This window comes from Danio rerio, chromosome 22 (assembly GCF_049306965.1).
Source record: "Danio rerio strain Tuebingen ecotype United States chromosome 22, GRCz12tu, whole genome shotgun sequence".
Taxonomy (NCBI): Eukaryota; Metazoa; Chordata; class Actinopteri; order Cypriniformes; family Danionidae; genus Danio; species Danio rerio.
In genome coordinates, this window is record NC_133197.1 from 26,586,284 (window position 1) to 26,612,500 (window position 26,217).

A 26,217-nucleotide genomic window follows, 5' to 3' on the forward strand; every position below is an offset into this window, starting at 1 on the left:
TTTATTTTGGCTAGAATAAAAGCAGTTTTAATTTTTTAAAACACCATTTTAAGGACAAAATTATTAGCCCCTTTAAGCTATTTTTTTCGATAGTCTACAGAATAAACCATCGTTATTTATCCTGCCTAGTTAACCTAATTAACATAGTTTAGCCTTTAAATAAATTCTATACAGCTTCAAGTTAAGCTATATAGAAGTGCCTTAAAAATATCTCGTCAAATATGATTTACTGTCATCATGGCAAAGATAAAATAAATCAGTTATTAAAAATGAGTTATTAAAACTTTTATGTTTTGAAATGTGTTGAAAAAAAATCTTCTCTCCGTTAAACAGAAATTGGGGAAAAAATAAACAGGGGCTAATAATACAAGGGGGCTAATAGTTTAGACTTCAACTTCATCTAGTTTACCTTTAATTGGATTTGATTCTAATAAGTTATTGCTTTCAGTGCAGCCATTTTTAAGAATTATTTGCAGTCATTTTGTAGCTTATTTTGATTTAATGTTGGTTGTCTTTCTGCCTAGCTGAGTTCAGGTCTATTCATGTTACATGTTGGGTTTACATTTAATTTGAATTCTAATCAAAATCAATTCAATCTGCTTAACTTTTCTGATTTTGCTGTATGCAAATGTTTTTCAAACAAAGCCATTATCTCTCCCACTCACTTTTTAATTTAATTCACATTTAAATGTTATTTAATTTAATTTCAATATAAATCACTTAACTTTTCATTCACATTGGTCACTTCTTCTTCTTCTTCTTCTTCTTCTTCTTCTTCTTCTTGAGTCCTTTCCATGCAGTCACTGAATGGTTTAACTCTTGTTACGTTTTTTCCTCTGTGTGGATCAGTTCAATTAAATTCATGTTAAACTTCTTGTTCACATTAAATTCAGATTCAAATCACTTGTAATCTAAATCTTTTCTGTGAAATGTATTGCTTGATTTAACATTATTTAGTGAAACAGTTTTCGCTCCCATTCAGTTCACAATAATTTCATATCTAATTTTAGATAAAAGCTTTCTTGGGTCCATTCTTCATACCTCGCTTAAATAAACTAAGATGATTTGGCAGATCCTGAATCTTTTATTCCAGATAATTGATCTCTGGCTAATTGGTTCTTTAAACAAGTTCGCATTTAAAATGTCTGGATGAACTGATCTGAGATCGCTGCGTGTGTTGTGAAGAACAGCTCTATCAATCCTTGAAACCATGATAAGCAATACAAAGATTGGCTGACGGCACAGCAGTGTGATGACATCATCTGATTAATATTTATACTTTAATGTGTCAGGAGTATTTAGCAATTTATTGTTATTGTTTTACATTTAGAGCTAATTTTCTTTAATATAATAGCCTGGGCCTATTCAAGTTTCTTAATCGGTGTAAGGAATAACTGGCTGTATAAATTAATTTAGCATTAAAAAAGCATTTTGATAATGGTAAAAGAGTCTACAACTTTTGCAAAGCATTAAATCACAGTCAATTAACTGTCAAAACATGTGCATGACCGCATTAATTATTATTTTTTTTTAAAACTGTAGAATATTGTGCATGTCTATTATCATACACAAATTGGACTAAAGCTGGTCGGTATCTTAAAATAGTATGCATTTGTATCTAATAAGTTCATATTAATAAATGTTTTCTTTGAACCCCTTAGGGGGAATCACCCTGTGACAGTTTTATTTATCCATATTTTAAAATTTTATTAAATGTTTATCCTTTTTTACTTCATAGCTAAATATATACTTAAAAAAAAATACTATTTTCCCATGTGTAAATGACTAGTACCATACAAAGATATCAGAATTTGGTACATACTTAGTATTACCTTTGCTTGAAAATGCCTCATCTAATCCTGTTTATATGAAATGTGTTTGTTAGGTTTGAGCTACCCAAACTGTTGCTATTGCAACAACACTCTGATAAGTTTTGAAGAATGAACCATTCTGTATTGTGTCAAATCGTCAATAACCAAATCCACCTAATTGAGTAATCCAGCTAGTTGAGTAATCCAAGTACGAAGAATGAACCCCAGTGCTGCATTGTTTCAGTTTATTTCAGTCCACTTCTCTTTCACATTCAGATCATTTTTGACACATTCATTTTTATGCTTTAATTTAGTTTGTTCTAATAAAACAATCCACATTTTACGCTGCGTTTACACTACTCAATATTGCAAAATGAATGAAAACTCTCCTCGTTCAGCCTTGTGTTTTTACTCCATTTCATAAATATGATTTTGACCACACTGTACAGCGTAAAACATGTGATACTTGACAATTTGCACTAACTGGGCTTGCATATATTTTGCAGACATTTATTATTGCTTTTTTTTTAGTTGAGCAATGGTTATGTGAGTGTAGCTTGACGAATCAGGGAATGATACGCATTAATATTTCAAAACACTTGGTTTTCACAGTTCAAAGATGCTGGTTAGTGTGAACACCAGACATAACTGTAACAAAACTGCATTTTAAAAACAAAAACAATAATATAAATGGCAACCTCATTGCAAATTTGAATTATTATGATGGATGGTAGTTTAATTATGGTACGGTATGACTGTTTTGAATGCAATAGTTTCTGAGTTTTGCACTGGCGTTTTACACCTGTGCAGTGTGAATGAACACGTGACGACACCTGCTGAACTCTTTGACACTAAACCAATGGTAAACATCATTAGCACTCGGGGTTTTGACTGTTGACTGACACTAGCGCCTACAATCTGTGTACTTGCAAATGACTCATGGTATTATGATCTGTGGCATCGAGCCCAAAAAGTGTTTCACCTGACACCCAGCATGTTGCGTACTGCACTGCAGTAGACCGAATGACAATATGGAACGTGCTAACTTGAATAACTTGCTGCTCGAATGTGTTTAGCAGGTGTGCAAATGTTGAGTTGGTCAAATAAATATGTGCGTGTGGTGTGAGTTTGTTTGTTTTTCTATGAGAGATGTCAGGGAGAAAGCTGTAATTGTTACACATGGATTTCATGTAAAGTGAAGCCAGAAAACAATAATTAAAAACAACAAAGAACTAAACCTGCAGAAAGACACACTGTCAAGAACAAGCAGTTCTCTGACTCTCTTTTCATTTATCACAAAATGTTTCTAGTATAGTTTGTCCTTTATTGAAACAGTAAAATTATAATAAAATGAATCTATTTTTGGTACAATATATATATATATATATATATATATATATAGATAGATAGATAGATAGATAGATAGATAGATGGATAGATGGATAGATAGATAGATAGATAGATAGATAGATAGATAGATAGATAGATAGATAGATAGATAGATAGATAGATAGATAGGTAAGTTTAACGACAGCTTGATGGCATAATTGTGAAAATAAATAAGAACATCAAACACGGAGAGTCTAAAAATCATTTTTATATGAGGAACTACTTTCCTCTGCCATTCATTGTCAAAATTAAGCTCTTAGCAGTGCATAATGACTGGTTGAGGATATTTAGTGGTGCGACATAAGACCAGATCACAATATTTGAGCACCATTTTTATGCCTTTTTTGCATGGAGTTACAATGAAAAGTGACAGATGCTTTCATGATATATAAATAATATAAACCACCATTAAAGGGGACCTATTATGAAAAAAAGTCATGTTTATAAGGGGTTTAAACACATTTGTGTGGCAACAGTCTGTTGATATAACCAGCATGTAATGGTAAAAATTTAGAAATTAGATTTTTTTTTATAATCACACTTATTCATAAAATAAAATCTGAAATACTTTAATTGACATTTTCCCTTTGTATGTGTCATCTGAGGGGGGAATGCCTTGCCCTTTAGTGATGAGCTCTCCCTCATTAGCAAAGGAAGTCAGTCTTGTTTTTGAATCTGCCACTATGCTGACACATTGGCATCTGTAGCTCTGTCCTTTTTTTTAAAAAGAGCACGATCTCATTTAAATTTAAAGCGACAGTCACAATTGCACAATTAAGATTAAAGACTCAAAGGGGCAGTTTCAAAGTGTTATAGACTAATTGTGTATAGCAGAGACTTATTTACATCCTGTAAATAGGGGCATAATGGGTTCCTTTAAAATCTGCTCATACAACTTTTTACAGCATAAGCGTATGAATTCATAACATTTACAATATTAGAGAATATGACTTAATCTTATGTTTTGATTTATAGGAAAAAGATCCTTTTGATATCTCATTCAGATTTAGTTTCACAATTAAATTAATTAATGTCCAGATATTTTTATTGTAAAATATTTTGTACTAATCTGTCATACATAGAAAGCCCCAGAGTGAATGTGAGTTATGTGCGCACAATGTCATGGCTGCAGATTATGCTACCCGACAGCATGCTAGACATAGCAGCAGCACCATTACAGCTAATCCAGCAGCAAATGCGCTCTTCCTTCAAATGCAGCCCTTCAGAAAGAAATGTGCAGCACAAAAGGAAGCTAAGAACGCCAGAATGACATCCTTCTTAAACACACCCATCTAAAAATACCTCTCGTGCCAGGCATGCTATAGTTTTTCTCAGTCGCTTTGGTCCATTTCTTACATTATAAATGACATTTTTAAAAACCACTTCTTCAATCTTCACATCACTTGTGTGCATCATAGAAGCAGTTTCTTGTTGTTCTAAACAAGTTGTGTTTGCTTTAGTACATTCAGGCAGCTATTTACATTTACTACATTATTAATTGCTAATGTCATGTTGCTCAAAACATATTATATAGTTCTCTGTGCAATTGTTCAACCCCTTAAAACATCTACTCATCAAGTCATTGACTGCATAATAGTTGATTTAGTTTTTATACATAAACTGTCAGGCATATTTTCGAAACATTTCTCAATTCATGTGAATTAGCCTTGGACTTTGCAGGTGAATCTTGACTTTCACTACAGTTATGAAAAGAATAAAGATCAGCCAATGATTCGCCAGTTCACCAGTGATGTTTTCAACATCCCAATGATATGTATTTTGTACAAACAGACAGACAGAGACAGACAAAAAGATAGATAGACACAGACGGACAGACAGACAGACAGGTAGATAGACAAAAAGGTAGATAGATGGATAGATAAACAGACAGACAATAAGACAGATAGACAGAGACAGACTGATGGATTGATGGACAAAAAGATAGACTGACTGCATTTGGAAAGTATTCATAGCGCTTCACTTTTTCCCCCCACATTTTTTTATGTTACAGCCTTATTCCAAAAAGCATTCAATTCATTTATTTCTTTAAAATTCTACACACAATACCCCATAATGACAATGTGTTTTTTTTTTTTTTTTAAATTGTAAATTGTAAATTTAATAAAAATAAAAAAGCTGAAAAATCACGTTCATAAGTATTCAAAGGCTTTAGCTTGAAGCTCTAAATTGAGCTCAGGTACATTCTGTTTCCACTGATCATTCTTGAGATGTTTCAGCAGCTTAACTGGAGGTCACCTGTGGTAAATTCAGTTGATTGGGCATGATTTGAAAAGGCATCCACCTGTCTATACAAGGAAATAAATGAATTTAATTAATTTTGGATAAAGGTTGTAACATAAAAAACTGTGGAAAAAGTGAAGAGCTATGAATACTTTCTAGATGCACTGTGTAGATAAATACATAGACAAACAGACAGATGTACGAACAGACAAAAAAGATAGATAGACAGATAGATATAAAGACAGATGGACAAAAAGATTCAAGGATGGATGGAAAGACAGGCAAAAAGATGGATGGGTGGCTGGATGAATGAATGAACCCACAGACAGACAGATGGATGAACAGGATGACATAGGAATAAATGGATGGACAGACAGATGGACAAACAGACAAAATACAGACAGATATATAGAAAGACAGTTGGACAAAAATATTGATGGATGGATGGATGGATGGACAGACAGACAGACAAAAAGACAGACAGAAGGATGGACGGACAGATGGATGAACATACAAAAAAGAGATAGAAAAATAGACTGATAGAAATAGATAGACAAAAAGATTAATGGATGGATGGACAGACAGACAAAATGACAGACTGATGGATGGACTGACAAAAAATAAATGGATGGCTGGATGGATGGATGGATGAACAAACAGCCAAAGATAGACAGAAGGATGGACGGACGGACAGATGGATGAACAGACAAAAAAGAGATAGAAAAAATAGATAGATAGAAAGACAGACAAAAAGACAGACAAAGTATAGATGGGCGAATGCACGGGCGGGCCGGACAGACAGACAGACAGACAGACAGACAGACAGACAGACAGACAGACAGACAGACAGACAGACAGACAGACAGACAGACAGACAGACAGACAGACAGACAGACAGACAGACAGACAGATAGATAGATAGATAGATAGATAGATAGATAGATAGATAGATAGATAGATAGATAGATAGATAGATAGATAGATAGATAGATAGATAGGCAGGCAGTCACCTTTGTAACAGTATATGACAGGCTGGCGTGTGTCAGCGGCATGTGTAAGTTGGTCTACTTTGGTCTTTTGTCTTGTTAAGTTTCTCACATTTCACTCAGAAATGCAGAATCTCAGTGGATGTACTTGACTAGCAGGTGCACACATGCACACAGAGTAGACTGTAACATGAACTGCCTGCTGCCTCTGGGCAAAGCTGAGGCTGGATGGTGCACCTTTATTGCACCTAATCCTGTTTAAGGCATTCTCCACCTTTTAGTGTCTTTTGTGTATGTGTGTTTGAGAGTGTCTTTGTCTGGAAGATGGGAAGTGTGTGAGTTTGTATGAACACTACCGCTGAAACTACTTGTTAAGTGCATCTAATTATGGTTATCTTATAAACAACCAGCATAATCTGATCCCGCTTATACTTTTGGTTCTTGTCAGTGTAACATTAATGAATTGAATAAATTGTGTCTTTGTTTTCTGTTTAGTTGAGTCTGTAGAACATTCCTGAGTTTGTTCTTTGCAGATTACATTGCTTCATATTTGTGATTTCAGTGCACATCAAACTAGAGCAAAGAAGCTTCTGTAGTTTGAGGAGGCTTTGTTGAGGTTGAAGTGAAAAGTCATAGTTGCCCTGATCAATCTGTTTTGTATTTGAAATAAGCCACATGGTCATGAATGTGATTCAAGCATGCGTAAACACAAACAGTCGCTTACGGGCATGCACACACTTGCGCTGAATCCACATTTAAGTGCAGATGCCTGTTTCTCTTTTGGTTTCCCTCCCTCAAGTCCTCCCCCTACCCTAATCACAAAACAGTTACTTAATGGGAGCTTGCTGTCACCCGGAGAGACTGCACCAGTGCATTCTGGGTAACACAATCCAGCTGTGCTCAGGAGTTGCTGACGGAAATGTGTATTTATCTGTATGTGTTTGTTTGGCTGTGAGTAATATCATGACAGTAGCATTTTATTTAAGGAAACGAGAAGTCACAACTTTGCCTCTAATCGTAAATGATAACCTATGAGTGTGTTTGTCTGACCCATATTTTACAACTGCAGCTTAATTGGTCAACTGAAACTGCCAAGCTCATGAAAACTAAGATTTACTAGTTGTTGCAAATCACCATGTAGCTGCTAGCTACTAAACTAAGACAAACTTTAACTGGGTTTTAATGTACAAGTAATATTTTTGCAGGTTGTAATGTGGCTAAATACAGTTAAATACACTGCAAGCTACACACTTTGCACAACTAGCTGTAATGGCACACTATGCACTCATGCACTACAGTATGTACTCATGCACTTACACACTCAACAGCATAGTATATGTATGTAGTGTCATGCCAAATGGAGCACTAATGTTTTTTACTAAGAGGAAATTCAAACCGTTTCCCTGATGGTGTTTGATGGTTGCCAAATAGTGAAATAAATGACCAAACTATCAAATAATACCTGCCGTGAGTACAACCGCATTCACTATCGGGAGGCGCTATAATCACTCTCGTAGGAGAATTTTGCTTTCACCATCCAAAATAAATAAAGTTATCCAACATGTGTGCCCGATAGCTCCGCCCCTTCCGCTACGTGAGCAAAAAACTGCGGTCGTTAAGTGTTTGAAGTCCATCATTACACACTTCATTTTACTGGCTGCATGAGTGCATCATCCGGGTAATTAAAGTGCACTTATTATTTTTAGAGTTTTGAGTGTGAACGCACTAGTTACACTATTTATACTACAAAATAGCGTAGAATAGTGCAAAAGTATGCGATTTGGGACGCAGCTGACAAGCTATAGTTAGCTACTGTACAAGCTACTTGTAAACTGTAGGTAATATTTCATTAGCAGTGTGTGGAGTAACCAAACATCAAGCTACAATTAGCTACAGAACAAGCTACTAAAACAAGCAGTTAGCTACAAGCTACTTGCAAACTGTAGCTAAATAATTCATTAGCCGTGTGTAATGTAACTGAACATCAAGCAACAATTAGCTACACTTCAAGCTACTAAAAACAAGCAGTTGGCTAAATGCTTCTTGTAAACTGTAGCTAAATATTTCATTAGCAGTGTGTGGAGTAACTGAACATCATGCAACAATTAGCTACACTACAAGCTCCTAGAAAACGGTAACAAAATGTTTAAAGCTTGAAGTGAAGCTACAAAAATAAGTAGTTAGCTAAAAGCTACTTGTAAACTGTAGCTAAAAATGTTATTAGCAGCATGATGTAGTTAAATAGGCCTATCTAGAAAAATAGCTAGCAATATTATAAGCTGCTAGCAAACTGTAGCCAAAAATGTTAAAGCATGCACTGTAGTGCAGCAATTGTTTTTGCAAAACGGTTAGCTTCACTGCAAGCTACTAAAAGTACACACTTACCTGCTTTTCTACAACTAAATTGTTATATATTTTAGAAGTACATAGTATAGCTAGCAAACGTTAGCAACACTAGAGGCTAATAACAGTAAAGATTTAACTACACAACAGTAGAGGCTGCTTGTAAAAACTGTAGCTAAATATTTTTAGCAGCATATGATGCAGCTACAGTTGATATCTACAATTTAGCTACACTACAGCCTACTAGTGAGTGTAAACCTTTAGTTTTTAGTGTTTTTAGCTATTCGATTCAAAGCTTTGCTAAAGTTCGATGTAGCATTACTAGGTTTTAGTTACGTTTTTTTACTTTCACCAGTCTGTCAAATGAACAAATTTCACAAACATGCTGTTATTTTTATACCTTTTGACTTTGTGGATTCCATTTTGGGTGAATTTATTTAGAGCTTTGCCATTCAAAAGCAGTTTTATTGGAAGCATCAAGAATACAAAAGGAGAAGTAAATGACAAACCCCCACGCAAATGCAAAATTCTGTGTAAACAGGGTCATTCAAAGTTTTTCATATTGTTCTCTGGGCTTTCTAAGACTTAATTTATCAAGTCCTCTTTCTCATCACTGTCTAATTTAAAAAAAAACATACTTGTCAGATAATGAGAAATCTAATAAGAATGCAAGCGGATGTTTTCTTGGTCTCTCATCGGTTGGGGATTCATTCATCATATACGGCTTATAAATAAAATGAAGCCAAGCCAAACCCAGAGGGAGCATGTGTCTGAGAGTTGGAGTGAAACCTGTGTGTTGATTTTTGGGTGTGTGTGAGCATGCCAGTGCTCTTGTGTTAAAGGCTAAAAAGTGTCATAAATCATCAGTTTGTTGTAGTTAGATTGACAGTGTTGGGCAAAAATAGTTAAACTGTTTTGTCTGTATAGTGAATTGAGAAACAAATTTCTTTTACTTTAATTGTGTGAAAAAAAGACAATTTTTCATAATATCGGAAATGAAAAGAAATAGTACATTTTTAGTTGAACTTGTCCTTTTGTATCGCTAATGCTGCCTTTATAAGTTACATGGTGTACATATGAGGCAATAATTAATAGGTGACTAAGATGTATGACCTATGATGTGAACAAAAGGTGTCTTGGTGGCTTTTAGCTCTGCTTTATCTAAGCCTCCTGCTCCTCATGCCACCCTCGTCAAACCTGTTTTCAGGCAATCAGTTTTGACAGAAGCCTGGCAAACAAGCACATGAACCCTGGAACAAATAAAGAGAGAGTGAGAGAGGGAAATGTCAAACCCACTGGAGGCCCCATACCTTCCTGTGATGAAGATAGATTTTTAGGGTTATTGCAAAATTCCTGCCGTGCCGGTGGGATTGTGAATTTTAAAAAAAAGAACAGGAGGAGGGCAAAAGACAGGAACGTAGCAACCCTTCTTTAATGAAAAAGCTCTAGTTTCTATACAAAACTCCAGCAACCTACAGAGTCCCAACATGGTGTATAGCAATAGGAGAAGATGGAGCATTCAAGGGATGTGCAAAACAACAGTTAAAAAAAATAATCACTAAAACATTAAAACTTGATCCGCGTCAGATAATTCCTGAAGGGAAATTAAATAAGGATTAACAGACTGAGATGAAAAGATTGCATAATTATGATTTAATTATGCTAATTGGGCCAAATTGAATGTCACATCATCTAATCACTAGGCAAAGCTGTTAAACTCATACATACTTACCATCCTTCCCATGCCTGCAGGTTCCTGTTACAAATTAGCTAGTAGACTGGCTCTTACAAGCAACAAACTAGAAGGTCATTACCAGCTTATGTGGTGAAGTTGATTTTTGGGAGGTATCTATTGTCTTAAGTGGCCAGTCGACTTCAAATATAATTGAATACGGAACCAAAATGATATAATTTCTAACCAAATCTGGTCGTCTTTTTGAGTTAGCTTTGGCAGTTCGAAACAACTCATTAAAAAGTGAACTTTTGGACAGTTGGTTTGACCCCCTAAAAACTTCTGAGCTGCCATTGGTCCATGACCATTACACAATCAGTAAGTGTTTTCTGGAACTCCACTTTCTTTGACATGTCATTTCTTCCCTTCAATTGGTTTCTATTCCTAAGGGGGTCAGACAGGACAACAGCATTTAAAAAACAAAACAAGAAACGTGAATGCACTGGAGAGTGTGGTAGCAGAGCTAGTACACATGGACCTGTATGATCGATTCTGGAGAAATTATTAAGGCGCAGAGGGGTCACACTGGACAAGAAACTCACCTTGTCATGCCATATCTTTTCTATGATATTGCGCACACTGGTGGAACCATTTGATGTCTGCTTGTTGCAAATAGAAAAAGATGTGACACATCGATGTGGAGCTTCTTGTGAAGAAAATTGTTTGCCAGCTGTCTATGAAACCATTCTTCTCTCAAAGCTACCGTCATAGTCTTTGGGGAGTATATGAGAACAGCATGACATATTTGGGTCCAGATTTAATCCAGCTGCTGTTTTCTGTGACATTTTTATACCCATTGGTTTCTAGTTTGGTCCTGCAAAATATGTTTCAAGGGCTATCTAGCCCTTCCCCTTAGCCCTATGCCTTCAAGCTAAAGAGAGTTGGGACAATAAGGGTGTACTCACACTAGGTACAGCTGCCTTCAACCATGCCATGCGCAATTGTTCTCCCTCCCTTCCCCTCGACGGCCTGCACCCACACTGCTTTTTGCATGATTCGACTGTTCAGTTTAACAGAAAGACAAACGCTTTTGCACACCACAGTGGAGATAGCATTAGTTTAATTGTTTTAGTCATTTGGGATGAAGTGACACTCAGTCAAATATTTTGCAGAACAGATCCACAACTTTGATGTTCATAAATTATCATAAAGCTCCTTGTGCTGCATGTATTAGGAGGTTTGCTAAAGGTGCAGCTGATGTGCAGCGAGGGGTTTGCATCTTTAATAAACTACGACAGTTCACTTTCATTGAAAAGTAAGAAAGATTAATAAATTCATATGAAACAATTCCTTAAAAGTGACGTTGCGTCTTAAGTTTCGGGCTCAGGTGCGCTTTGCACTCACTCTACAAGCATACTACAAAGCCTAACCAAACCACGCTCTGCCATACCTCTTCCACCCGTGCCAGGGCCGGCCAATTAAACCATGCCTGAGCACAATTGGGAGCCCTCACACTTGTCAAATGAACCAGAATACGTGCCTGGGCATGGTTCGGATAGCATATTGTGAGTCGACCCTAAGGGGAAGGGTTAAGGGTTAGATCTGGACCTTACAACTCTGGGTTTTTGAGTGTTTTGAGTGTCAGAGCTTTAAGTTTCTAAGTTGGACCAGCTAATAAGTTGGAGAATATCATGTAAAAAAAAAAACTGAGACACAACTGGGCCAAACATTCTTCATCTGAAACAATATCAGATCAGATAAAAAAGAAACACAGAATGAGCAAATATAATCACAAGACTATGAGCAAATATAAGCACAAGCTTTCCTAATATCCAAACCATTGCCCTTTAAGGGGAGGAGGGAACGAAAGGGCAGAGAAAATAAGATAAATGGTTGATGTGAGAAAAAGAGGCTCACAAAAGGAACAGAAAAAAGGATGAAAAGAGTGAGTGTACCTGCCAAATGAATAGTTGTGCATGTCCTTCAATAGAGAGGCTCTTCAGCAGCCAGGACTCTTGTTGGAACAGTAAACTATTCTTTGTACACACAAACATACACATTGTTACCTCAGTGGTAGAGAAGATGGAAGAGGCTTGGTCTATCTCTTTGTTGCTCTGGAAATCAAAGACATCTAAGAGACTGTCTATTGTCACACACAAAATGAAACAAGGACTTCAATTGGGAATTAAGAGACTTACAATTGTTGAAGGAGCTTCAACCACTTATGCTACTAATTAGGTTTATTTCTTCCCTTTTAACTTGCTACTTGTGTCTAGACATTTTTAATTGTCACAATATAGAATCAAACAGCATTGTGCATTTTGGCTGGACACAGCATTTAAGAAGTTGGGTGGCCTGTGCTCTAAGACACATTTTGGGGTGAGGTCTAAAAACTCTCAGAGATGAACTCATTAAGCAAACAGTGGAAAGAGTGAAACTGAGTGCAAAGAAGGTCAACAGACATTCAGTCAAACTGGCCTCAAACCACAGTCCTTTCACAAAGAAAAAGCTGATTTAAAATAATTATAAAAAATTTCAACCAAAACATAAAAGAAGTTTCAATTATAGAAGCGTGCAACTATTAATTAATTTTACTAAGGAATCTTTCTTTCTGATATTTCTGATTTAATTCAGAACAAACTCAAAAACACTTTAACAAACTTTTGTAGGTATTTAAAAGGAAAAATACAGTGCTAAGGGAGGGGTTGAGAAGCAATTATCAGCTACAAAAGTTTAACTGGGCATGACAGTTCAGGTCATTCTAATTGTCAGTCACCATTAATGTTTCCTGCAGGTTTGTTGTTTCTTTCTCTAGCTGTATTTGCTGTGTATGTACTTAAAAGGTCACAAAGAAAAACTTCCAAAACCAGTTTTGCTAAAGGACCAGAAGTTTTCATCGTCTTAACAGAGAACCAAAGAAATTTGACACGAAAATTGTATTACCATGAAATGTGTAGACCAGAGGTGTCCAATCCTGCTTCTAGAGGACCTCCTTGCTTTAGCAAACCTGCCTAAAAGATAGTAGAGGATGTGTTGAAAACCATGTGTGTTTATTTATGCACTCTTTAATTACTTGGTTATCCTGTTTAATAATAAACTTTGCAGGTCAGTAGATGAGCAGGTCCCCTCTATGAGCAAGGTTTGACACCCCGTTAAAGGTCAAACAATCTGTGAAATAAATACAGTAACAAGTTTATTTTCTTTTTTCTATTGCAGGGATTGATCACAAAAGAAAAAAGACACCAATTGACAATGCGGCCATTATCTCCCCTGTCTCATCTCATTTTGCTTCAGTTACTTTGTGGGTGCCTGAGCAGCAGATGTCCTCATGATTGCACATGCCTCCCCAATAACAACATCTTCTGTGTCCAGAGGAACTTGATCTACATGCCTCGTGGCCTTCCGTCCACTGGAAAACAGCTTTATGTCTTTCAGAACAAAATCAATATCTTGCAACAGCAGGACTTTGTGGAGCTTGGCGAACTTGAAATGTTGGACTTAAGTCAGAATTCCCTCAGTGAAATCCCCGATGGTGTATTCAGCCCACTCTCCTCTCTACACAATCTAGATCTCTCCTCAAACTACATTACTCACATTTCCAAAGACAGTTTCATTGGACTTGTTAACCTAGAAAGGCTGTATCTCTACAGTAACATCATCCAGAACATTCACCCAGCTGCCTTTGAGGGACTGGAGAACCTTTTGGAGCTGAAGCTTCAGGGGAATCAGATTAGTGTGTTGCCTGCTCTGCAGCTGCCCAGACTGCTCCACTTGGACCTTAGTTATAATAGTATCCCACCTCTTGTAGCTCAAGATTTACAGACACCACATCTTGAATCTCTTAAAATAGCTGGATTGGGGCTGACCAGTTTGGATGAGGAGCTGTTAGGCAGCCTAGTAAATCTGCATGTTCTCGATGTTTCTCAGAACCAGCTTGTAGATATACAACCTACACTAAAGTCAATGGGAGGACTACGAAACCTTAATTTAACTGGCAACCCTTTGGGATCTCTGAAACATGAAGACTTCCAAAATTTGGTCAATCTCCTTGAGCTTGATTTAAGCAACCTTAATTTGCAAGGCTTCCCTGAAGGATTCTTCAACCTTTTCCCCAAACTTGAAAAGCTCACTGCAGCTGAAAACCCCTTTAACTGCCTCTGCCCACTAGCCTGGTTCCCAGCATGGCTAAAAGATGTACGTGTGGAGCTGTTGAGGACGGAGGAGACTCGCTGCCACTTTCCGCCAATAAACTCAGGAAAGGTTTTGGAAAAGTTGGAACACAAAGATTTTGGCTGTCCCACAACAACCATTGAGCTAACAAGTGCAGGGACAAGTAGTACCACAAGCAAACCTAAAAACTCCTCGACACAATTAGGCACAACACACATCGTTCCTCCAGCACCACCAAGTGACATATCCTCAGCAGACGCAGACAACTTCCCAGTTTATCAGACCACTGCTTTCCCCAGCAGAATCATGGAAGACTCTGAAGGAGAAGGAATTATGTGCCCTCCCAATATCTGTCTAAATGGAGGAACATGCATATTTAAGTCAAATGGGGTGATTGTTTGCTTGTGTCCACCTTCAATGTCAGGAAACTACTGTGAGATTCAGAACGAAGCTATGCTTCCCCCGCCATCACCAAGAGTTTCTCTAGAGACCATCGCTACAGTCCAGCCCAACACAATCAGTTCCCATCACATAACCAGCACTTCCATTTCCTTAGACCTTCATCGTTACATACAAACAAGACCACACATACGTGGAATCCGTCTGACGTACAGTAACTTGTCAGGTCCTGACCGCCGACCATTACAGCTGAGTGTGCCTCCAAGTTACCCTGAATACACACTTAGAGGGTTACAACCAAACAGCACTTATTCTGTATGTGCTAGCCCTCTAGGAGAGCCTGTCCATGCCTCGGTTAGTGCCTGCATGGAGGCTCGCACAGCAGGAATCCCACCCTCCTCCCATGAGCCCAGCGTTGACAGGACCGAACCTTCTTCCTCTCTTACACCCATTGTGGTAGCGGTGGCAGTGGTGATGGTGGTTGCCATAATAGCTACTGTGGTTGTCATCAGCCGCAGGAGAAGACCCAAGGCTCCTGTAGACATGGACTTACATGAGACATCTCCTTTAGAGATGGAAGGAGTGAAAACCAACCCAGAGAATGGACTGACACATCCAAAACAACCTGACATCACACCTTGCTCATCATTAGCACCAAACAGCTTGGAGTATGATGTACTTTTAATACAAGGACAAGGACAGTGTCCAGCCAACAACAATATAGATTGTACAAAAGCTTTATATGTGTAAAAGCTCTATTGCGCAATTCATACCTCGAGCTCACAAAGGGCAATGTGCTCCGTGACTCCTGCAGGCGGGTGCGATGCAGACACTAGATAGACTCTGTTGGGTTGGTGAACATTTTACCGCATCCCAGCCAAACGCTTAAACTGACTGCCAGTATTTAAACCAGATGCATTTGCCATCTTTACCTTTTTTACAGATATACTTAAGTGCCTTTTATAGCCATAGTTATCAGAGAATTTCTCTCTTAAAAGGTGGCCAGACATTATGCAGTACACAGTGTTGCTAGCCTGGAAAACAGGTCGCTTTAAATGTAGCTGGCTCTGGAACTGGTAGACAGAAGTCAGAAATTGTGACCTGGACGCCTGGACTGTTTTGTTGTCCAGAAAAAAAAATTGCACTGATCAGAGACACTGGGACTGTGCCTAAAAGAGGAACTGAAAGTGTTCAGTCTCTTAGAAGATGCTTCAAATAGGTCAGCATCAAAGCATCCCACTGTCCCTCTACCCCATCTATCCTGCACGGGAGATTATTTGCTGTGAAAAACACAATGAAGAGACTTTTTTTACTTTGTCTAGTTTACTCTGTTTTAGCTATGTAATTATAATGTTTTTTGTTTTGTTTTTTGTACTTTTAAAGCAAATTGTTCAACTTGGAGATTAATTCTGTTGTTTACTCACTCTCAAAGTGTTCAAGAACTGTGTGAATCTGTATTAAAGAATGTCAAACACCTTTAGAAAGACATTAGCATGAGTAAATAGCTATGTTTCCATCCAAAAGTACAAATTTGATTTATGTGCAAAACTAAAACATCGCATAAATCATTGGTGAATATTAATCATTATAATAGTAATAACAGCAAACCACTTTAATGATGGACTGTTCCTATGCTGGATTTTAGAATGACCAAGTATTTTTAGCATGTGCATTAATGCCGTCCCATTGCACACATACATGATCTGTTAAAACAAAATCCCTATTTTTTGATGCACATACTGGAATTTATTCCGCAAAGAAGTTTCCATCATAGTTTTGCACTTTTTTATCGTATAAAAGTTTATTCTACCCATTTTTAAAATGTGTGCATATTTTACAGTTTCTATTAAGAATTTTTAATGCGATATTTCAAAATGCACTAATAAATGGGTGGATGGAATCATAGCTATTGGGCAAACTTTTCCTTTCAGTGCCATTTCTGTGTCTTTTTTTATGCGTTAAGTTGTTGAGTTTGTTTTTACTTGTAAACACGTGACTGTAGCAAACATTCTTTCTCCTCATACTGACTCTTAATTCTGAATGAAAACAAACTCACTTCACTTAAATTCTCCATCTCTGACAAAGAAACACTTTGCAAGACTATAAACACCCGCAGACATTTTTGACCTCAACAAATTCCACACATCAACAAACAGACTAGTACTATATAAGGAGATGGATAACAAACGCTTCTAACAAAGCTGTTTTTTGACGTGCCAGCTTTCTAAAAATGCCCCGTAGTCATAATTCAGACTGGGCCCCAAACACAGGCAAACTACGGAAAGACTTCAAAGCCAGATTTTTTGGTATGTGTTGCAGAGCTGAATGCAATTTATGTTGTACAACGCCGCAAAGTCCAGATGGCTTTGCTCACTTGACTATGAAAGCTTACAATTGTGAAGTGATTATATTTTCCATGGTACAGTATTTCGACATGCACCAGGGTACTAAATAATTCAACAAATATCCATTTGTATAGGAATGTAACAAGACCAATTTACAAGGAGATTGACTGCCTCTTCTTTTTTTTTTCTGAAAACTCCGAGCCAGATCTGTCATTGTGGAATTGCATGTTTATGTGTATTATCAAGTCAGTAAGTTGTGTTAAGAGAAATGGAGCCAGAACTCTACTCCAAAGTGAGGAAAGGTCAATTGTCAAATTCTCCCCATGCTCTGTCAATTTTTGTAGCCCTGTGTTTCACATATTTTTGACCGTATGTCTTGAGCAAACTGAACATGTCGGCGTCTTAGACATCTAAACATTTGAACTGGAAAGAGGACACAGCATGAGGGGCTTCAAATATTTGAAACATTTTCAAAACTGCTTTCAAGTCCCATGCTTGCATTGCGATGCTTGCTGTTTCTCCTTTGTGTTGTGCACAGAGCCAAGTCTTCTTTTTTATGTAAAAATGTGTACTTAAATGTGATATGTCTGTTAAGAAAATAAAATGGAAACAAACTGTTTTGTGACTTCTGTAACTTTTTTTTTTTTTTTTTTTTTTGCATTTTAAAACTCAAAACTTCAAAAAAAAATGACGAATTTCAAAATATAAAAAGTAATTTTTTATTTATTTTTTATCACAGTCTTGGACATGTAAACGATTAGTAACTACATTGGCTTTGATGCATTGTTAGTTTTTCTTTTTTTCTCCCAAATTTAATGTTGGTGGCTGTTTTGCCCCATTGACCCCCATTATACCATTTTGTTTACTCCATAGTTCTGAGAGCTGAGATGCATATTTTGATTTTCTCAGCCACATCAAGGTACTGTAAGTGTGTAAAGATCACTTTCTCACACACTCAGACACATAAAACACACTTTAATGTGATGTTATACTCCATATAAAGTCCAAAAACTAAGCTTTTTTGCACAGGTCTATCTAAAGGGTTAATGGTGCCAACTAATGATCAACAGTAAAAAAAAAAAAAAAATACATATTTGACCTCTTCCCAACAGGGGAAACCACCAACAATCAAAACTGCAGGATTATATGGTGTCATGGTTTTGTAATCAAAAAGAGGTTATAATGAAAGAGAAGAGGTTTAATGGAAGTCAATGGGGCAAAAAACAGCCGCAAACAGTAAATTAGGGAGAAAAAAATGAAAATCATTTAAAAACAATGCATCAAAGGCAGTTTTGTTTCACATGTTCAAGACTTTGATAAAAGGTAAAAAAAAATAAATAAATAAATATTACAAATGCGTCAATTTGTGTTTTTTTATCAAATCAGTAACATCATTTGTGAACTTGTCATATAAAGAGTTAAAATTCTGTAATTTGCTAAGCATTTCAGTAGTTTTGATCAGGACTGAGGTTCATTAACAGATTTATGCAAAAAAATTGAAAAAACAATATTAATCTGACGCATTTTTTACAGCAGTTTAATTATGTGGATGTTTTCATCCCGAGCATAACAAAAGCAGAGTTAATTTGCCCAGAGTGTATCGTTGAGGTTTTTTCTCAAAATATATGTCAAAATAAGATTTGTCACCCAAAATCATTCTGCCAGCTGAAACACAGAAAAGGTTATGGCCAAATAGACACTCAAAATCACCCCGGAGGATGAAAACAAATCCAACAAGAGTTAAGCATTACTTTAACATTAATAAGCCGTTTATAAATACAACTACAAATACTGTGTTCTTGAATTATATTTATAATATAGTAATGGTTACTCTGTATGTTAATCAATGCTTTATTAACACAACTTCATGGAGTTTTGTGAACTAATCTAAAGTGAGGACTATTTCGACTTTATTTATTCCTTATGAATAAATAATCCACACGAAATCCACAGATTTCCAGCCCATCCTTGAGTCTGAGTCTATTTATTTAGTTTTTTGTAAAAATGTGTACATTTTTATTTATTTAGTTTTTTTATTAATTTCATTAATATTACAAATAAGAAAACGTTAATATGATTTACTTACAATACAGTTTGTAAAGTAATAATTTCTGTCTTTTAGAATATATATATATATATATATATATATATATATATATATATATATATATATATATAGTGTCAGATATATTATATGAGAGACTTGCTTTGTTTACCAAATAAATAGATCTAATAGAATTTCCATTGTAAACATTAAAGAAAAGTTTAAAATGTATTATTATTATTAATAATAATATTTTTATTTAAAACAAAATATTTAACATATTAAGTTTTTAGTTACGATACACCCAAAATCATTCCACATAAATCTATATAAATAGATTTTTTTTTACAATAATCTGCCAGAAATAGCAAAAAATGTCCGCAGATTCTGTCTGGATCTACTTATAAATGACAATTAAAGTCTCAGTTATATTCTAAACAGAAAAAATGAATAAATGAACTGCAGAGTGATTCATAGGAAAAAAACAATAATAATTTCAGGATATACAAATGAAACTATCAAATGAAAAATAAGTCTTTGCAATCTTATCTAAATATAAAATTACAGTACAGTGTAAACATGGCTGAATAACACTGAAATGACTATTATGTTGTTAAATTATTAGATTGTTGTTTTATCCATTGATGTTGTATTTTATTTACTAGGGTGAAGCAGTGGCGTAGTGCTGTCACCTCACAGCAAGAAGGTCGCTGGTTCGAACAACGGCTCAATTGGCATTTCTGTGAGGAGTTTGCATGTTCTCCCTGCATTTGCGTGGGTTTCCTACGGGTGCTCCGGTTTCCCCCACAGTCCAAAGACATGCTGCAGGGGAATTGGGTAGGCTAAATTGTCTGTAGTGTATGAGGGTGAAAGGCCCAGACAACAGGCCGGCTGGAAGGTGTAAAAAAGTCGTTATCATATGGAAAAGTCTAAATGGAGGACTTGTTCCAAAGAGCCGACCCCGCAACCATACGGGACTAAGGCCAAAGAAGAAGAAGAAGAAGAAGTTGTATTTTATTTACTAAATAATTTATTTGTTTTTTATTTATTTTCATTTTGCTACTGAGCCTGTAATTGTCATTTATAAGTGATTAATAAAGCATAAATAGCATTCCCTTTAATTTAGGTCACAAAACTCCATAAAGTTAATAAAGCATTTAATAATATACAGAAAAACAATTACTATATGCCTGAATAAATACATAAATAGTTATTGGAATAGTTTATTAATCAGTAACAATGTATGAAAATACGATAAAGCACATTATAAATATGCTTACGAAATCAAGAACACAGCACATCTTTAGTTGTATTTATAAACTGCTTATTATTGTAGAGTTGATGCTTAACAACTAATGAATTAACTTTTTACTAATGCTTAAAAAAACGAGTCAGTGTGTGTAATTATTATAAAGTGCTACCAATAGATTACATAATAAACACTAAATAATATAATGACTTTAAATAACAGATTTTTTTTATTACAAGTTTATTTAAATTATTTTATTCTGATTAAGTTCATTGATCATTTTTGATGGATTTTATATATAATGTTGAGAAATTAAGCCATTTTTATAAATCAGTTTAAAGTGTTACTGACAGTTGTCAGCAAACAGTCCTGAAATCACAAAATAAACCTTAAATCACAACACAAAAGTTTTTCAGGGAATTTCAAGACCTTTTTTTACTTCACAATAGGGTCCTATTAACCCTGTCAGGGCTTGTTTTGTCATAATAAATGCAGAAGAAAAGGAACAAAAAGAAAAACCAAACTAATGGCCTCCACGTCATGTTTTGCTCATGCCCGAAAATGAAGGAATGGAGAAACTGAATGGTCAGGAAAAGAAAGACTCCTTCCAAAAAAAAAAAAATGGCACATTTGTACTGTATGTTGTGGCAAAATTACAAAGTTTTAGTCCAAATCAAAAATCCAATCCAAAACGTTGAGTTCAAGACGAAATGAACACTAAAACAATACTGTTGTAGAGCAGAACGTGCTGTTCTTTCGTCACTGAAAGAGTCCCAATGGACATTGTTCAAAATGAGCCTTAAATCACTTAAGAACCGAACATCTAATGTGGTTTCCATTATGGAGCTCTCAGTGGGGAAAACGGGAAGAAGAATTTTATTTATTTAAAAAAGCTGGTGCTGATAAAACAGGGTCAGGGCTTGCAGGGGGTCACACCGTGAAGGAAGGTAGAAAAGAGTAGGTTTGCGGAGGGTAAAGAGGTATGAGGTGATGGGGGATGGATGAAACTTGAGCTGAGACTGATGGTTGGGTCTGATAATATCTCAAATGGGCCCCTCGGTCAACGGCCCCCCTCCTGGACTCAAACAGCGGTCAGCGCTGGCAGATATACTGCAGCACAGATACACTCCTGGAGAAAGAGGGCGAGGAAGATGAAAACGGCAAATAAAAAGAGAATGAGTCAGGCTGCATGCACCATTGACTGTAACGACTGATAAGATAAAGTAGATTTAAAATGCTAAATTGCTGGTGACTATCAGAGACACAACAACAGCAGATGAAGAGCAGCTTGAAGTCGTCATGTAATCAAAGTTGACAGTGTTTATTTTGTTAGCCCGCTTTGAGGTAAACTTGTTAAAAAATAGGCTGTTTAGGTAAAAACCGCAGTATTTGTTCATGCTCTGGAATGACATTCCTTAATCAAGCATTTAAAGGAGCTGTATGTACATTTTTGACACTTCTAAGGGATAAAAATACCAAAATATGTTTGCAGATATTTGGGAAAAGTGAACATACAATAGGGGAAATAAGTATTGAACACGTCACTATTTTTCCAGAAAAAAAAAAAAAATTTCTAAAGGTGCCATTGACTTGAAAATTCCACCTGGATGTTGGTATCGACCAAATAAACCCACATACAGTATGCAAAGAGAACAAATCTAATTAGTTTACAACTTAAATAGTAAAATAAAATGACACAGGGAAAAAGTATTGAACACATAAAGAAAGGGAGGTGTAGAAAGTGAAAAGCCCAGATCTTCAGCAACCATCTGCCCTTCGCCATTGTAAATTAATATTCACTGCTTCAGTCCAACATGTACATTAGCAGGATGATGAAGATGAAACCAGGGTGGACATTTCAGCAAGACAATGATTAAAAACACAGCTAAGGAAACTCTTACATGGTTTCAGAGAAAGAAAATCAAGCTGTAGAATGGCCAACCCAATCACCTGACTTAAATCCAATAGAAAATACAAAATAAAGATCTGATTTGATAGATGAGACCCACAGAACCATCAAGATTTTGTGAAAAAAATTCCCATCTGAGCAATGGATGTGACTTCATTCTCTATATGAGAGGTATCTTTCTGCTGACATCACAAAAAAAGCCTTTTATATAAAGTATTGAAGACATTTCAGTAGTTCAGTACTTTGATATTGTGCCATTTCGTTGATATCACACGTCATTTTTTCAGATTTTTGAAATTTGTTTTATTTTATGTTTGTATTGTGTGGGTTTTTATCAAAATCTGGTTCAATTCCATGTCAACAGCTCCTTTAAAAATATTATTCCCAGAAAAAAAACAAGATGTGTTCAATACGTTTTCCCTCACTGCACCTGTTTTTCTAAACAACAATGCTAAAGTCATTCTCCTTTAAAAATAAGCATTCCGTGTCAGAATGCTTTTGGTTGTTTGTGTTGTTTTGGTCTGTATAACTCTACCCAGTTTACTTATTTATATTTCAGCAACCATAATAACAGTGTATTTCATTATGGTTATGAAGGCTTCCACAGTGTATGCAGGGACACATTTAATCGTGAACTGCCAACAATCTCTCGGCAATCCGTAACATTTTGATTTAGTGGCTAGTATGATTTGATCATCACCCAATGACAGGTGGGTTTAGGGGCTACATTGGGTGTCATACCTCCTTTTTAAAATCGTACATTTTTGTTTGACTGAACTTGTACAAATCCATTTGAATTAGCCACTAAACTGACAAAACATAAAATAGTTAAGCTTCCTTGTGAGATTAGGCTGGAACTGCAAAGAGCAGAAGCATTTTCAGAAATTCAAATATATTCAAATATTTAAATATATAAAAATCTACATAAGGTGTATTTTGATTAGCAAATAATTTACATAATCATGGTTTCTACTACATTCATTCTTCCATGGCGGGGCGCCACGCCAAAATTCATCCTGCCATAGCTACATTACAGCTCCTCATTCAAAACATTAAATTTTTTTAATAGCGAGTAATAATCGCACCAAAACGTCCTAAAGGATAAGTGAATTATAACAGCGCAAACTTTTCTGTATCCGTAGTAGTGCTGTGCATTGTTTGTTTACCCTTTAAGGTGACATGCTGACTGACGGACTGACCAACTGGCTGACTGACAGGTGCGTGATGCGTGAAGCCGGCAAACACGATGTATAGCCGTTTCACTTTAATTCAGGACGCATTAATGCTACTCTGTAGGTCTATTAGAGAAATTCATAAATATTCCTAGCAAATCTAATAAATGCTGGAGACATACTTGTTACATAAACACACTAAATCACACTCAACAGCGTTTATTTGAGAGCACACAAGAAGATCTGTGTGCTCTTAAAGTGGCTTATATTTGAGGGGGCGTGCAAGAAGTTTTGTGCACGAGCAGAGGAAATCGGCACGCAAGCACAGAGATTCGCATGCTTGTAGGCTATTACATAAAGGCGATCCCGACTTCTAATACTGCGCTCACGACATTTGTTAAATAACACCACAGATAGTTGGTAAATCTGTGTAAAAAACAAAAGGTCAGCCGCCACAGCTGGAAAAAATCCTAGAGGAAACATTACATAATACAACTGTAATCATTAGCTGAGCAGCATAAATTGTAAGGTTTGATCCCCAAAGACGCTCGCTCCTGTTAGTGTTGTCAATCTGGCAACCTTCATTTGTGTGGAGTTGTCGGAGGAGGGGTGAGGTAGGAAAAAAAACACAAATCCTAACTCAATTTTTAAAATTTGGACTGAAATACCTAGTTCAACAGCTAGGTGTCAATCCTATACAACACCTTTAACATTTTGACGTGTATAATCAAACTGGTGTGATCAGTCTAGGCTGTTTTTTGAAGCATACCATCACTGTGTACACTGTAAAGAATTTGAAGAAAAAATGTCAAGACAACGAATATGTTTATGTTGCATTTTAATAAGTTAATCAGGTTTCAACTTCACTTCAAGTTACAACGTTTTACTTAATATTTTTAGTCAGTTGGATCGATGTTATCTGAGATGACTAGAAAAGTTAATTTGATTCAACAACAAAATGTACAGTAAGGCAGCAAGAATATTTTAACAGTGTAGAATATTTAGTGTGTCCCGTGATCAGCTGCTAAATTCAAATCTGCTTTCCCGTGATAGATAATGCAGAACCAGAGAAAAAAGTGCACAGCACTTGTCATAAATCCCAATTGATCAGTGTTTTCAAACAATCCATATTTTATAGAACATTTTAACACATTAATTTTAACATATTTTGTATATGCCTATGTATGTTGTTCCTTTTATATAATAGTGTAATTCTTTTTCTCCTTTAACTAAAGCGCAGCATGTATGTTATGATGAGATAATGAAAGCCCATGTTTTGTTATTTGTGCTGTCATTGCGCAGCCACTGAAGCACTGAAAAGAGGAGGGGAAACATTTGTGGTATTTTAAATGGTTGCTAAATCTAATTGAACAAGTCAGTTGTTTTTCAACAGCATTGGCTAAATGAATAACTCTACGTTTTTGCCCCACACTTATTTTACATTAAACCAGATCAGACCTAGAGTGAATTGCAAAAGTTGCTCAGGTAGAATTTATTAGTAATTTTATATTTTTACAGGAATCACTGACCAACCATGTCTGTGTACAGTGGATAGTGAGTATGTGTGCAAAGATACTATGAAGGGACATAAGGAAATTGTGTGTTTCCATGAATCTAACTTCTGCAAACTTCATTCAGGGGTGAGGGTGCATAACCTGAAGTTCATCCTGCCAAGAAAGGGTCATGGCCCAAAAAGATAATTTAGAAGAGTTTGTTTTAACTAGCAGGCCTGTTTGCAGCTGTTGTGGTTATGGATTAAGATTAAGCCTCTCATAAGAGACGGCAGATCAAATTAAAACAGCACCACAATTACTGTACACAAATTTGATTAGAGATAATAAAAACAATTGGTCAGGGGAAAAATGTTTTGTTAATTAAACAGAACAGAAATGTGTCAAATTAATTCCTAAACATACATTTATAAAACTCCATGCCTTTTCATTATATATTATATATACTTAATAAATATTGAGTATATATACACAAAAAATAGATAGTCAAAAAAATAAAATCAGCCAATTAGTAAATTACACATTTTTAGGACACAATTTTTCTATTTACTATTTAAAAATATTATGGACATAAACTCCGTAACACACATTGCCACCTCGGGGGTTCAAACCTCCACCTTTATTTCCCCGTCTGACCTTTGACCTCAGGAAAAAGGTGTGTTGCTGGGGCCCGTCAGGCTCATTCAAAAATGAAGGGGAATGTTCTGCTTTCAGGCACAGGAGGACAGGACTTTACATCTCTATCTGCTTGCTCAGTCACACATCAGTTTCTGGGTCCAAATGATCTATTAGTTTTCATCGAAGTTTTCAGCTATTAGGTTCAGTTATTAAATCTGTGAGTTTAGTTAATAGAACAATTTAAGTCCAAACAACTATAGCTAATCAAATGGTTTGGTATTGCTTATAGTTAAGTTAACACAAAAATATAATTAATTAAGTCATAACTCATTAGGTTTGAGCTCTGTGTAATATTATC

General features: G+C 36.0%; 1 protein-coding gene and 1 long non-coding RNA gene across 2 annotated transcripts in view; one reads left to right on the forward strand and one right to left on the reverse strand.

The window, feature by feature from the left end:
• vasna (vasorin a) overlaps positions 1-17,974 on the forward strand; it is a 31,005-nt gene extending 13,031 nt beyond the window's left edge. The window contains exon 2 of the mRNA NM_001326685.1: positions 13,659-17,974. Coding sequence (NP_001313614.1) covers positions 13,695-15,761 — 2,067 coding nt within the window. The 5' untranslated portion in view covers positions 13,659-13,694 and the 3' untranslated portion in view covers positions 15,762-17,974. The remainder of the gene's footprint in view (positions 1-13,658) is intronic.
• Positions 784-26,217, reverse strand: part of LOC141380281 (uncharacterized) — a 103,230-nt gene continuing 77,796 nt past the window's right edge. Inside the window, exon 3 of the long non-coding RNA XR_012398044.1 lies at positions 784-836. This is a non-coding gene — a long non-coding RNA (uncharacterized lncRNA). The remainder of the gene's footprint in view (positions 837-26,217) is intronic.